General features: G+C 36.4%; 1 protein-coding gene across 3 annotated transcripts in view; it reads left to right on the top strand.

The window, feature by feature from the left end:
- The first annotated feature begins 5,356 nt into the window (after positions 1 to 5,356).
- DDX4 (DEAD-box helicase 4) overlaps positions 5,357 to 16,133 on the top strand; it is a 58,068-nt gene continuing 47,291 nt past the window's right edge. For all 3 annotated transcript variants that reach the window (XM_045525074.2, XM_074354038.1, XM_074354047.1), the window contains exons 1-2: positions 5,357 to 5,428; positions 10,432 to 10,492. In XM_045525074.2, the coding sequence (XP_045381030.2) occupies positions 5,357 to 5,428; positions 10,432 to 10,492 (133 nt within the window). The remainder of the gene's footprint in view (positions 5,429 to 10,431; positions 10,493 to 16,133) is intronic.

Raw genomic sequence — 16,133 nt, forward strand, 5'->3', positions numbered from 1 at the left:
TTTAGAAATCAGTCTTGAGTGTAACTAGCATTCCTGAGAGAGATCCTGCTTGTAATCAACCAGACCTCCTAGATGACATAATGCATTCAGCAGCCCTGAAGCACTCTTACGAGTAAATTTAATGAGAACTTAAAGTGAAGGATAAGAAGTCAAATACTGTGTTAGGGAATCTTGGACAATTCTTTCTAAGACTAAGGTGTCTTCTTGGCCCTTTGCTGCAAAACAATGTATCATCAGTGAATCATGGGGAATTTGATAAACAGTCACTAGGAAAGCATAGTGTACCAACGTCTAACCCTTTACATTTCCACTAGATGTTAGCTATACCTAGCAAAGAAAGCTGATTTCTCGTGTCCCAAATGGCAAAAGAAAAGTGATTTGTGGATGTCACTGCTGTCAGTCATCCTAGGTATGAAAAAGGAAGTATTTCACCTCAAGAGAAGTAGTAACCAGGTCCTGTCCATGAATCTAGATGAAGAATGAATCTCTTCTTTTCTACCCCTCCTGAGACTGAAGGGTTGGTGCTTTCAAAAAGTTAGAGGGAGAAACCTTAGCAATTGGCTGAGAAGTCAGCGTTGGTAATCTCAGGTTGTCCACTTATTAATAATGTGAACTTGGGCAAGTTATTTCATCTTTCTCTCTCTGTAAAATGGGGTTAGCCAGGGCCACCAGATACAGCTCTGGAGGCTGGCTCCGCACAAAGGGGCCTAGCCAAAAGGCAAGAAGAAGCTAAACTCAGCCTGCACTCCACTTACCAAGTCAAATGTTCACCATTTTAATAGGTGAAAAAGTGCATTTTAATATAGTTTTAATTTGCACTGCTCATAAAATGAATAAAATCGAATATTTCTTCATGTATTTAATGGCTGTTTGTTTTCCTTTTTCTGTGACTTGTTATGTTTATATCTTCTGCTATTTTTCTTTAGATTTGTTGATCTTTTCTTTTTTTTGTTTGTAGATGCTCTCTATATTACAGATGTTAACCCTTTTTCTGGATTATGTTGGAAATATTTTTCCCAGTTTGTCATTTGTTATATTTTTTTGTCATGAAATTCTTATATTTTAATCTGTACATAGTCACACTATACAAAATTGTTGTCTAAAATATCAGTTTTCACAACCTAAATGTCCATTGACAGATGACTGGATAAAGAAGTTGTGATATATATATATACATACATACACATACAATGGACTACAACTCAGCCATAGGAAAGAATAAAATAATGCATTTGCAGCAACATAGATAGACCTGAAGATCATCACACTAAGTTAAGTAAGTCAGAAAGAGAAATAAAAATACCATATGATATCACTTATATGTGGATTCTAAAAAAATGACACAAATGAACTTAGTTACAAAACAGAAACAGACTGACAGACATAGAAAACAAACTTATGGTTACCAGGGGGGAAAGGAGGGGGAAGGGATAAATTGGGAGTTTGAGTTTTGCAGGTACTGACTATTATATATAAAATAGATAAACAACAAGTTTCTACTGTATAACATAGGAAACTATATTCAATATCTTATAGTAACCTATAATGAAAAAGAATATGAAAAGGAATATATGTATGTATATATATATGACTGAAACATTATTCTGTACATCAGAAGTTGATACAACATTGTAAAATGACTATACTTCAATTAAAAAAAATCAGTTCTCTGGCGGGGGTGGGAAGGGACAGACTGGGATTTTAAAATGCAGAATAAATGGACAGGATTGTACTATACAGCACAGGGAAGTGTATACAGGATCTTGTGGTAGCTCATAGCGAAAAAAAGTGACAATGAATATATATATGTTCATGTGTGACTAAAGAGTTGTGCTCAACACTGGAATTTGACACAACATTGTAAAATGACTATTACTCAATAAAAAAATGTAAAAAAAAATCAGTTCTCTTTATCTGCATTACTTTGAACTTAACTACAAACATTGATTCCAACTGAGAGCCATCTTTGAGGAAACTCTTGTCCTACCTGATTACAAGGGATTTAGAGAATTTGGAGAAACTCTATAAACTTTCCAGAAAAACTTCTGAGACAGGAATTTTAAAGTTTTAAATTTCATTAGCCACTGCCATTGTTTTTACTAGATTGCTCCTTGAGAGATAGACTAATTTTACTTGTAGCACTTAGCATAGCACCTGGCATACAGTAGATGCTCACTTAAAGCCTATTTAACAACTTAATGAATTCCTGCTTTTCCCCTATGTTGTGATTTATTTCCACTATTAATTTAAAATCTGTTAGAGGGAACCAGAGAATAGAATATAGTGGCTTTACTTTCTTGGGACACATTAAGGAGCAAGTATTTACTGAATTGCTGTCCTTTTTCACTGTTTATGTTGAATTATTGAATTATATTATTTTCATCCATTGTTCATCCTTTCCTCAGTATTGGCCTTCAGTTCTCATCAGAGTTCACTTTTTCTTAACTACGGTTAGCTCTCGAAAATTATGTCATTGAATGTTTCTCAAAGAATCATTTCATTGCAATACCTGAAATAAACAAAAATCTGTTCTTCCCAAAAGTGAATAGCAGAGAATATTTGCTAAGTGTTTTTTTTTTTTTGGGGGGGTGGTAATTAGGTTTATTTATTTATTTAGTTATTTTAATGGAGATACTGGGGATTGAACTCAGGACCTTGTGCAAGCTAGGCTTTACTCTACCTCTGAGCTATACCCTCCTCCTTTGCTAAGTGTCTTAAAATATATGTCCATTTTAGAAAATACCTTCAAATTTTCCATACTTAAAAAAATCTAGCGGGTTATCATTCTATCTACACAATTTCATATTTTGCTCTTTTCACTTAATACATATTCTCCCATGACATAAAAATTTTTGAAAGAACAACATTCAATTCAAAGTGAATTTTTCAGAGAATCCTATATACAAATTCAAATACAAAGGAGTATTGGTGGTCTCCCCCCACCCCACGTATACAGTGATTGAAGGTATTAGCCCCTCAAGGGTATGATATAAAAATGTTTAAGAATAGAAATTATTAAAAATGACAATTATTTAAAAGTATATTCTGGATTGACCATTGTTTAATAAAATCTTTCAAAAACAATTCACCTTGACAAGAGTCTGACAAAGTTTGGTGCTAAATAAATAAATCCTGACATATTCTTTATTTTCAATTTTTTAATTGAAGTATAGTTGATTTACAATATTGTCTTAGTTTCTGGCGTACAGCATAGTGATTCAGTTATACATATATATATATATATATTCCTTTTAATATTCTTTTTCTATGTAGGTTATCACAAGATATCGAATATAGTGCCTTGTGCTATGCAGTAAGATCTTGTTGTTTATCTGTTTTACATATAGGAGTTTGTACCTGCTAATTCCAATCTCCTAATTTATCCCTCCTACCCACTTTCCCCGCTGGTAACGAGAAGTTTGTTTTCTATGTCCTGACACATTCTTGATGGAAGAGACAGACCAATAATGGTGGTTCTAGAGCTGAAAATTATGAGGTGAGTTTATACAGTGCTTCAACCTCTGTACCTGAGTGCCAGATTGAATGAAATATTCAAGAATTTATTCAAAGATCTAAAGAACGGAAAATATTGGTAATAAAACCAAAAACGAAAACTACACATTTTAAGTTGTCCGTTGTTATGCTTTTTGGAGGGATGGGAAAATATGGAGGGTTTCCCTGACTTTTTGCGGGGCAGAAAAAGGATACCTGATTAATGAGGGCGTAAGTAATAATATAACCTTATATCACCCTTAGGTTTGGCCAGTACCCCTAGGGATATAGAAAACAGTTGGATCACAAATCCAATCCTTGATAAAAGACCTATGCCAGCACAATTTCCTTCTTCTGGATCATGGGGCATTTCCTTCCCAAAGTTGGATCCCCAAATGTATGAGTAAGCTAATTTCTTTACAGCTTCCTGGAGCATCAGTGCGACAGAGTCTCATCCCCGCCCTCATTAAGAGGAAAAGAGAAATGCAACACCTCCACTGGCCTCAGCCATTCGTTGAGGCACCCGGGAATCCCCCAGAAATGAAGAGCCGGAGCGGCCAACTGCCAGGGACTGCAGTAAGAAACGAGAGAAAGTTAAGGAGGTAGTAGGTGGGAGGGCATTTTACCCCTCTACTCTTATGTTTTCCTTTGGCTTGCAGTGCTTGCACAGGGAAAAATCTATCGCCTTTTCAGAGTGAGGACCCCACCCAAAAGTCCAGAGACAAGAGGCCCACAGCCAGCCTCGTACCTCCAGGCTTAACGGACCACTCTGTGAGTAAACTAGTGGTTCTGGCCACTGCAGCCTTGCGAGCAAACAGGGTAGGAGTGGCTGGAGATGAGGGCGGGACGACGCGGGTTGCCTGAGCGCTGATTGGCTGATGGCGCTACTCGCCAGGTGCCATTTGTTGTTGGAGCTGCGCACATGACGCAGCCTGTGTCGTGCACGTGCAGCCGTTTAAGCGGCGTCGGCGCCTGCGAGGACCCCAGCAGAGGAAACAGTGAAGAGGTGAGTGGGCTGGGGGCTCTCTTCACCGCTCCGGTCTCCTCCTAACCTTGGGGGATTCCCAATAGCTGGACTTTGGGCCAAGCGAAGAATGGACGGTGTGTGCAGAGGTGTGAAGCCATCCTTTGGGGTCTTTCTGACTCCTGCCTGAGGGTCCAAAAGAACCGTGGGTGCCTGAATTCTGGGGTCGAGGCCTGCAGATGAGGCGGAGGAACCTTTCTGAGCAGCCCCTGCGCGGCTTCTTCTCTGAACAAGGATGGTTGTAGTACCATTTGTGTATAAACGCTCCTTGGCAAAACTAGTCCCTTGTTGGAGGCATTCGGGCCACCTAACCCCGCTCCAGTCCCAGCCACATTTCAAGGCCTTGGGCTCCCGGGCCCCTGGGCCCCCCTGCCCCCCGGCCCCCCTTACCAAGAAACTATATCGAAAACGCCAAACCAAATCTCTTACCTACTTTTGAAGGTAGGTGTGTGAAGGGAGAAACTTTGAGTAATATCTGAAAAAAAAATTTCCCCTGCTTTTAATATCCACTAAGAGGTTTGGGAACCCTTCGATGGAGAACAGATTTGGGGGGAAAGCCTAAGCGTCAGTGGGGACATGGCGATTGCTAATGATTAGGTAAGTGGTTCAACTAATTTTTAATGAAAAAAATGGATGGATGTAAATGCTGTCTCTAGGTAAGAAACAAAGCTTAATTGCCCCTTTTGCAAAAACTTTTGGGGAGGATCAACACCTAATTGAGTAGTTTCAAGGAGTGTATGTGAAATGATGAGGGTGTATACTTTTAAAGATACGATTCTGATCTAATTAAGGCCAAATACGTGTGTTTGTATTTTTATAAAATTAGAACTTGAAGCCACCATGGGAGATGAAGATTGGGAAGCAGAAATAATCAAACCTCGTATGTCTTACTATGTTCCTGTGTTTGAGAAGGTAGTAAAATTTAAAGTTTGCAGTTATTAAATGCTACAGATTTTATCGAGTTGAAAATCACTGTTGGGAAAGTTCTAAATTACACAATCTATTTCATTATGCTGTGCTTATCTCCATGTGGTTGTTATTAACTATCTTATGGGGAATGATGAAGAAGCATGGTAAGCCTCAAATAGAATACAGTATTCTGAGGTAATTTGCTAATTAAAAATATATGTAATATTATTAACAACCTAATTTAAATCTCAGTGATTTGGGACTTAACTATGGGTGAAAGCAAGCCTATGCTAATGTTGAATGTCTCTGAGACTTATATAGAAAATTGAAAAATATAATTTGGTTTTGGGTGACATTTTGAATTCTGAAAATTGATTTTATACGAGGAAGAGTCTCAGGATAAAAACATTAAGGTGATTGAGATGGTAACATCAGCTTGATCTTCAAATGTACAAATCATCAGATATTTTTCTTCAATGACCTTTGAAGAGTTACACTATTAATTCAGAAGAAGGAATCATGAAGTGGGTTCTTGGGTTTCAGTTTTGATTTGAAAAATTGACTTAAAAATGAAATTGACTTAAGAGATTTTTTCAAAAACAGAATTACTTGATCAAAGGATATTTTATGGCTCTTTTTCCCCCTGGTTTTCAATAGATTTGTTCTAATACAAAGCCTGATTCACAGGTACAGACTTTCTTCCACTTGGATTTTAATAGTCACCTAATTTTAATTTTTTCTTAGTCTGAGATTTTGTCTTCATTAAGTGTTCTTCAGACAGTATAGTGCACTGTAGCATGTGCATATTTATTGTATAGAGTGTCTGAAATTGGGGATAGTTGACTGTCAGTCTTTCAAATTTATCTTTTCAGAATCTTTCTGCTACTCAGTAGCATATCTTGTTTCTTGATATTGAGCATACTAAATTGAATATTAATTTATGTTAACAATTCTACCTTATGATTCTTAGTACATATTTGTGTGGGGCCAATTTGTAGTATACTTTTGTATTAGTCTGAAAACTTAACACCTGGTACTGGTTGTGCAATTAGTTATTTGGCCTAGTTGACTTGACGGAATGTGACGCAATCAGTGGCTTTATTTCACTGCCGTGGTTGAATAAGAACTGTAGAAACTAAGGATGAATACAATGACATTTTCATGTAGGAGAAATCTGAGGTCTTTTCTATAGCCTATTTTCTTTTTAAGTCACTATTCTGATTGGTTGTTCTAACTGAATTTCTATTTCAAGAGACAGTTAGACTTCCCTTTTGTTAAATTTATATTGGTTCTGACACCATCTTGGATTGGTAGCAATATCTGTGATCAGCCTTTTCTCAGTATTTATCAGGATCTTTATTTGGAATTTAATGTTGACACAAGCTTATATAATTTTGAACTAATAGGCTACTATTCTGGTAGCTCTTAGAACTTCCCAATTCTGGTTTTTGAAGTGAGTGTACCACCTGGGGATAGAACAGTAAAAGATGTGAGGTTAAGAGAAATTTGATAATCTAGCAGTTAGATAGTGCATAAATCTCAGTGGTTAGACATTTGTGCATTGCATGCAAACTTGTTGGGATGAGTGTTGAAATGGATGAGTATGGTGACTGTAATAGGATATTGGGTTTGCTTGTTAGCTGTAATGCTTTTTGTTAGATGATCATGGGAGTGAGTTTACCCAGTGATCACTTCTGTCTAATCTATTTGCCTCTTTTTGTGGCACATTTCACAATGTGATTAAAGAGGGAACAGCTTGAGATAATTAATCCATCTACAATTATAATTTTATTAAGCAATAATAGCAGATTTTCTAATAATTGTTTAGATAAGAAAATTTGTGGAATCTTTGTTCACATTCATACAGTAGTTTCTGAAAAAGGGGAAAATGGCTTGGACGTCGTTGGGTTGGCATATCTAAGGAAGTTGAAGTGCTGGAGCATGAGAAAAATTTCCAGCAATTTCTGCTGCTAGACATAAAGGAGATGTAGGAAGATACTGTGTTTCTTACTTGAGAGCATGTTAAATCGTATGTACTGAATAGGAGCAAGTTGTGAGAGATGGACAATTTGTTCATCCAAAAAAAAGCCCAGGGAAGTGCTCTGACTCATCTTCGGAATCTAAATGATGGTGTCAAGGGCACAGTGACAAAAAGATGCGAGAAGGCTAAAGAGATTGCAGAGATGGCAGACATGTTGGTCATGCTAGCCCAGAGGATAGAGAAAAATGAATCCTTTTGAGGGAGGATCTGCAGTTACGGCTGAAGGATTCTAATCAACTGATGGAGATTGGCAGGAGGAGCTAAAACCAGAGAGCCTTTTGTTTTCTCCTTTTTTCCTCTGTATATACCCTGTCCTGAGAGTAGGTTTCTGGTATAGTCTGCACTTGATAACTTCAATATGAGTTTGGATTGTTAAATGTTCTTGTTTGGGGAAGTAACTTTTATTTGGAAAATTCCCTCACATACAGGAATTAGGGCTTAGATTATAAGTGCTTGCCACAGACACATTTGTTCCTGGGCTTTGATGGTTGAAAATTTTGAGGTGTTTTGCTCTTTCTTGTGTGACCTGGTAGGTCACTGAAACTTTAGGTCTGTGTGTGGTACGTGTCACTCAGAATTGGAGTTTTCTAGCTCTGGAGGTGCCGAAGAAGCTGCATTAATTCTTGAAGATGACTCCAGGCAACTGTTGCTGGATAAACTGAGGAAGGGACCAGACTTCACCTGGGAATGTGAATGGGCTGATCTGGCTTAGACTTATGAATCAGAAAAAGGGATGGAAGATGGTATTGTCTGTATTTTGGGACTTTAATTTTTGTTTTAGATCAAAGGAGAAGAGATGTATTTTGTTCAAAATTTAAATATTAGGTGGCACTATCTGATGTAATCAATCTGGTCAGTTTACTTGGACAGTTTGTCTCAGTTTTATTTGAAATCATTTATTTGAAACTAAAATAGGAAATGAGATCATTGTATTCTATACAAGTTGATGTAATACTCTGATGCAGTTCAGGGGATTCTGGGCATAAAATGGAAGATATTTGCAAAGGCCCTTAAAGTACTGGGGAAGGAACACATGGAACTGTCTGCTTAGGACCCTAAACTGGACAGGAAAGAAGCATCTGCAGAGTTCATAAGTTATCCTGATAAAAGTTCATTTGAGTAGCAAACTGACAAGTATTTGAGATCAGAACTCTACCATATTTAACAACAACAGCAACAACCACAACTTACCATGTTAATAGAAGTATTCATTTTTTAAATAGATGAAAGGCCTAAAAAATAAAAGTATGGTGTTCCAGAATTGAAAAATAATAAGTGTACATACAAGATAAAAAGAAATGTGTTCACCAGAATGCAAACAGGTTATTTGTAGTTGTATATGAGAACCTTTATGTTTAAAATATTTGAAATGTCTAAATTGATTCATTTGGGTGGGTAGAGGTTATAAATTGTTTATAGCTAAGTGTTCTAAAAATAACTAATGTGATGACTTGTGATTCATTCAGTAAATTTTTATTGAGCCTTACCAGGTGCTGGAGATAGTAGTGTACATGATTGATAGGGGCTTGTGATCATGGAAGTTGTATTTTACTGGGGGAGACAGAATAAGCACATCGAGAATAAAATATAAATAGAAGTACTGTGGAAAAAAAATCAGGAAAGTGTGTTGGGATTTAGATCAGGTGGAGAGGAAAAGCTTACCTGAGACAAATGACTCATGAGCTGGAGACCTAAAGGAGTCCCAGAAGGATATCATGTGCAAAGATTCTGAGGAGGGAGCAAACTTAGGGTATCAGGGCAACAGGGAGAAGTACAGTGTATTAGTTTCCTATGACTGCTTTAACAATTTACCACAAACTAGGTGGCTTAAAGCAACAGAAAATTTTCTCTTCGGTTCTGAAGGCCAGAAGCTACAATCAAGGTGTCAGCAGTGCTTCCTCCTTCTGTAGGCTCTAGGAGGGAATCTATGCCTCTTCCAGCTTCTGGTGGTTATAGGAGTCCTTGATTCAGTTACACACATGTATATTCTTTTTCATTATAGGTTATTACAAGGTGTTAAATATACTTCCCTGTGCTATATAATAGGACCTTGTTTATCTATTCTGGATATAGAAGCTTATAGCTGCTAATCCTGAACTCCTTATTTATCTCTTCCCCCTTCCCCTTGGGTAACCATAAGTTTGTTTGTTTTGTGTGTCTGTGGGTCTATTTCTGTTTTGTAAGTTCATTTGTGTCATTTTAGATTCCACATTTTTATAAATGATATAGTATGATTTTTGCCTTTCTCTGACTTACTTCACTTAGCATGGTCATATCTAGGTCCAACCAGGTTGCTGCAAATGGCATTATTTCATTCTTTTTTATGGATGAGTAATATTCTTTTGTATACATATATATCACAACTTCTTTATCCATTCATTTGTTGATTGACATTTAGGTTGCTTCCATGTCTTGGCTACTGTAAATAGTGCTATGAACACTGGGGTGTATGTATCTTTTTGAATTGGAGTTTTCTCCAGGTTTATGGCCAGGAGTGGGATTGCTGGATCATATGACAACTATTTTTAGTTTTTTAAAGAAATCTCCATACTAGATTCTTCAAAAGACTAGGAATAGACTTACCATTTGGCCCAGTAGTCCCACTCCTGGACATGTATCCAAAAGGAACCCTCCTTCAAAAAGACAAAAGCAGCAATAGATGTACCTAGATAAATGAGAGCGGCTGTGTTCCAATAAAACTTTATTTGGTGGCCCGCCAAATTTGGCTTGTGGCTGAAGTTTGTTGACCACTGTTTTAAGTGATACATTACTATGCTTTACATATAATGTTCCAAGTGAAGATGTTTTGGAGTAATTAATAAAGGAACATTCAGTGACTCAGAAAAATCTTACATTCTATAATTGTTCTGAACAAAGTCCAGTTAAAATTTTCTAGTATTTGTGAAATACATGGTGCATTTTTACTATTCAAAGTAGAAAACTAGTCTTTTCTTCCTTCTTGCAGGATAGGTATTCTTCTGGACCAAATGGAGACTCTTTTAACAAGACTCCAGCTTCATCATCAGGTATGTGTTAAGGCAAAAAGGTGAAAGGGCTTCCCACTGGATGAGGAACAGACTAGTAGACATCTTGTAGAGGATATTTTAAAAATTTCCTAGTGGGAATTCATTCTGATTTGAGTATTTTAGGATGGGGGCCACCTCAGGCTAGAGGAAGGGAGAATGGAGAGTGAGTAGTGCTATAGACTGTGTCATTAGATCTAGTGATTTTTCTGTAAAACCTTTGCCCAGACTGGAAGTTGCATGTTTGGTTTTCAGGCTGCTAGGGAATTCTCAGGGTTCCTGACATAGACAGTAGGAAATCGGACTGTAAGTTTGCAGCGGTGGTAACTCTACCTGCCATAGCCTCAAGATATGAGTTTCTTTGGGATTTGGAAACTAATTTAGGAGAAGTCCTAGGCAAATAAGAGAAATAAATCAAGATAAAGGAGCTGCTGTTTTTCCCCATCACTTGTTTTTATCTGAGTTGCCTAAGTATTTTATAGAGTTGATGAGAATGAGTGTAAGTGATAGGACTTGGGCTAGGAAGTTAAACTCATGGCAGTAGTCTTTCATTTTGTTGAAGTCCAAAGCAGGCTGAAATACTATTTCTACAATGTTTTCATTGTGGTAAAACAGCTAACACAAAATTTACCATTTTAACCATTTTTAAGTGTACAGTTCAGTGACATTAAGTATATTCACATTGCTGTGCAGCCATTACCACCATCTACTTCTAGAATTTTTTCATCTTCCCAAACTGAAACTTCATATCCATTGAATAACTCCCCGACAGCACCTCTCTGCAGCTCTTGGCAACCACCATGTACTTTCCATAAATTTGAGTTCCTGTGATTTTACTATTAGTCTCTATGAATTTGAGTAACTACTACTTTTGTAAAGTCTTACTCTAGTGCAAGAAGAGAAGGCCTGGTGACATCAGGTAGTTTCATCATTTCTGTCATCAAAAATCAGTGGATGAGGTAAAACTCTGTAGTCAAGAGAGCTACTGGCTCACTGAAGCCTATCCCAAAGTGGAAAAAAAACCTATGGAGATGTAGTTTCTAAAATGTGAAGGGAAGTTTGAGAGTGAGAGTTCATCATGTTGAAACAAATTTAATTCCCATGTTCACCTTAAGTTCAGAGTAATTCTCTTGATAGAAAGAAGTTAAGTTTAGAAGAGATGCTTTTGCTATTGTCAAGATGCATTTACCTTTAGTAAACATGTAAATGCAGTGGTTACATGTTGAATATTCAGATTCTCAAAAGTTTATGAAATTGCTGCCTGCTGAAACCCCCACAAAAGGCTAACCACATGCATGTGTGTACTTGAAATATTCAAAAAGAAAAGTAGGTAAAAGGAATTCATACTTCTAACACATCTATATGCATAGATCATTTTTTTTCAGCTTTGTTCTGTGAGGTGTCAAAGACAATTTTTATAAAGGAATGGAAGTTTGGTATATTAAGGTATAACATTACCTTTAGATGAAATCTTAAAGAAGCTAGATTGAAATAACCACCAACTAAAAGCCAGAATTTTCTTATCATTAGATCTTGAATATTCAGACTAATGAAATAAAATCAAGTAATGAAAAATATAGATTGCCTACTTACTTCCTGAGTAACAAATACTGTGGTAACCCTTTTTTTAGGTAAATTTTTTTCATGAAAATGGATTTTCTTATTGCAGAAATACAAACTACGCCAATGAATGCTCTGCTAAGCCAATACCTAAGTATTGTTACGGCAAAAAACCAAAAAAAGTAAAAACCTTTAAGACAGAGGTAGAAAGAAAGAAAATTATCTGAAATCTTGGCTCCCAGGTTCAGCCACCATTGACAGTTTGACTGATTTTTTGGATTTCTGCAGGTATTGCCATATATATAGTTGTATTTCACTGGCATACTTATACATGGTCCTTTTCACATAGGTATTTATATATATACAAGTATTCATAAATACCTGTCTTGCTTTTCCTTTCCTTACCTGCCCTTGTCTTCCACACTCTTTCTATGATCTTATGATTGTATTTAGAGATACTCCTTTTCATCATCTGTTCACGGAAATGGAACCCTGGAATACTACATCTTTTAATGACAGTTGTGGAAACCATTCTAAATCAATTGGTATAACGTAATTCTTTCCAAAATTCAGTGTAGAGAATTGACATTACCTGGTTTTAAAATGTAAAGTGATAACTTCATTCCTTATAATTGAAGACATTTAATCCCCCTTTCTTATTCATTTAACTTCTTAGCATGGTACTTAGCATGAGTACCCATATTCACGAGTTCCACATCTGTGGAATCAACCAACTCTGGATAAAAAATACTTGGGAAAAAAAATTCCAGAAAGTTCCAAAAAGCAAAACTTGTATTTGCCCTTCACTGGCAACTATTTACATAGCATTTACATTGTTTTAGGTGTTATGTGTGATTAGAGATGATTTTAAAAGTATGCGGAGGATGTTAGGTTATATGCAAAGACTACCCCATATTATGTAAGGGAACTGTGAATCCAGAGATTTTGGTATCCTGGGGGTAGCGGTAAGTGGAAGGGATTAGGGGTTTGGTGGGTCCTGGATCCAATCCCACTCCAATTCCAATATTTAGCTCCTCCCCTTCCCCCTGTATACACCACTCACACATCTTCCCTTCCCATTCTCCTATAGTTATCACACTTTTTGCATAAAAATCTGTATTCAGTTTTTATATCATGGTTTTGTATAACTCACATAAGAACTATATAATATATTATGGTTACATTTCCGTTATTATTCAGTCTTCTGTTTTGTTTTTTACTAGGGTTAATCATTACTTTGTTTTGTTTAATTGATCTGTGTTTCTATTGCTAATTCACTTCCAAACCCTCTGCCAGATACACAGCTATCCATTCGTAACTATTTATGTTTATGATTTTTGACACATCTTTCTAAGCATGGATATCCATCAAACTACCTTCATAGTTAGTTTTTATCACATACGCAGTGATCAGTTTCATTTTCTTTGATTCCTCCATCCTCTCCAGTAGAGGCTTGCTGCTTTCTAGGGTCTCATCTTAAGAATTATCCTTCACATCATTCCTGTGTCACATTCCATTTTCCTTGAATCCCATGTCTCTATCTTGATTCCTCCACCTCCCCACTGAAGGAACCCATTTTTCTACAGCATCTTGAGAAGGGAAGCATAGGAAGTAAATTTAAGAGATTGCAAATGTCTTTACCTTCATACTTAATTCATAGTTAAGAGTAAAACTAGGTTGGAAATAGTTCTCTCCCCAAACTATAACTGCTTCATTGTACATGAAATTCTGGTGATGCTGCTGAGTTCAATTATCTGAATCCTGGCCCATTGTATGTTACTGTTTTTCTAAACTCTTCTAAAGATTTTGGGACCTTATTTTGTCTTACGTATTTTGAAAATTTTATGATTATGTACCTTGATATGGGACTTTCTATATTTATTGTAGAAGACACTCAGATGAGAAATTTTCTTATTTTTTCCTCTGAGGATTATTATAATTTAATTTGAATGTTGTCTCTGTTCCCTTTATTGCTTCTTAGACTTTTTTTTCCTGTATATGTTTTGTATAGATGACTTTCGTGAAAAGTCTGGTGATCCTTGCCTGCCTTTTTGTATTCAAGAGTGGAACATTAAATTGCTGACAGGAAACTAACTCTCTGCCTGGACACAGCTTGTTGACTAATGGGTTCTACTATTAAGTGATTGAGCCAGACTAGGCTGTTTTGTTGGGGAGAGCAGTTTCCTTAGAGAGGAATCATCTAGTTCTTTTCTAGAGGATTTAAATTTTTTGAACTGCTTTCTGTTTCATTTCATGTTTCATCCTTCCCTCTCTCTTTCCTCATTGTATTGTACGGATCCTGTGCTGCCTGTGCTGATTTCTTTCTTACCCATTTTTGAATGATTTGAATTCTTCCTAGACTAGCTATTTGTGAGAGAGAACTGTCAGGGAATTCTTACTCCTCTGCTTCCCTGAAGGAGCCATTCTTCTTGTGTGTTTTAAAAGATATGTTGTTATGTGTGTGTATTTTTTGTGTGCTTACATTTTTAATTTGAAAAATGTTGCTTTGCTAAAGATCTCATTCTTGTTTCTTGCCTCCTACTATGTTTAAGATATATTACTAACTGATAATTGATTGCATTATTTCTAACTACTGCATGTAGTACCACCAAGTTTTGTCTACCTCCTTATCCTCATGATGAACATTGTGATTATATTTCCTGTTCCCCTCCACCACCACAAGAATGAGCAGTCTTGCACATATCACTTTATGGGTCTGAATGAGAATTTCTTTGGGTAATGGATTCAGTAGAGGAATTACAGGGTCATCAGGTGTATATGTACTTAATTTGACTAAATATTTAATAATTGTTTTCCAGAATAGCTTTATCAATCTATATGCCCATCAGTAGAACATGAGAGTTCTTATAGTCCCACTGACAATTGATATTGTTGCCGAAAGATCAGCCCCTGTCCCTGATGAGCCAAACTGAAACTCAGAGACAGGGTCTTAGAGCATAGAAGAAAAGAGACAGCTTTATTGCTTTGCCAGGCAAAGAGGACTCACAGCAGGCTAGTGCCTTCAAAACTGTGAACCCACCTTGGGGATGGGGTAGGGTGATTATATAGCCATAGCTCAAACAATAAAACATTGATAACAATCAACAGAATCATTTTCTTGTCATAAGACTTAGAGTGGTGTCATGATGTCTCCAGGCGACCAATTCTATAGAGGCTAGCGGTTGTCACTTTTTCAATCTTTTTATCTTGGAATTATCCACGGCGTGGTCTTTTTGGTAATTTGATATATTTTGTAAGGTTATAGTTCCATGACCTTCTCCTTGGAAAACAGCTCAGAAACTAAGCATGATTATTACTTTCGATTACTGGAATAAAGTAGAAACATTAAAATTAATACCTTTAGTTTTAACAGTGGGCCTGGAGCTGTGAGTAGTCAGTCCGGTTAGTTGACTGTTTCAAGGGCAAGCATTAAAGTAAGCAATCTGTTAGCCTAAGTGAGGCCATTTTAATTCTTCTTCAAAAATATTATTCAATCTTTTACTTTTAGCCACTCTGTTGAGTATATAGTAAAATCTCATTGTTTCAGTATGCATTTATTGGATTACTTATGAGCTGAACTGTCTTTTCATATGCTTGTTACCCTTTTGGGTTTCCACTTATGTATGTTGCTTATTCATCTTTTTGACCATTTTTTCTGTTGGGCTTGCTTTCTTTCTCTTGTTGGTTGGTAGGCATTCTTCTGATGTTCTAGATTTTACACTTTTTTCTGATTTAGATTTTGTGAATATTTCCTTCCATTTATTATCTCTTAACTTGGCCCATAACATTCCTTACTGATCAAAAATTTTAATTTGATATTCCTTATTGAATTTTTAGTTTGAAGCCTTTAAACTAAACTAATTTTTTTGCTTTCTGATTTGCTTTTACAGTTTCAGTTAAGAAGCTCTTCCCTACTTCTGTGTCAAAAAAGTAACCACCTAAGTTATCTTTAGTTTCACCTTTCATATTTAGCTTTTATTCTTCTGAACTTGTCTTTTTTTTTTTTAATTCATGGTGGCCATATTTATTTGAGTTCAAGATCAGGACATAATGTATGCAGTATGAGTGTACATACAGGGTTCCC

Source organism: Camelus bactrianus, chromosome 3, assembly GCF_048773025.1.
Source record: "Camelus bactrianus isolate YW-2024 breed Bactrian camel chromosome 3, ASM4877302v1, whole genome shotgun sequence".
Classification (NCBI taxonomy): domain Eukaryota; kingdom Metazoa; phylum Chordata; class Mammalia; order Artiodactyla; family Camelidae; genus Camelus; species Camelus bactrianus.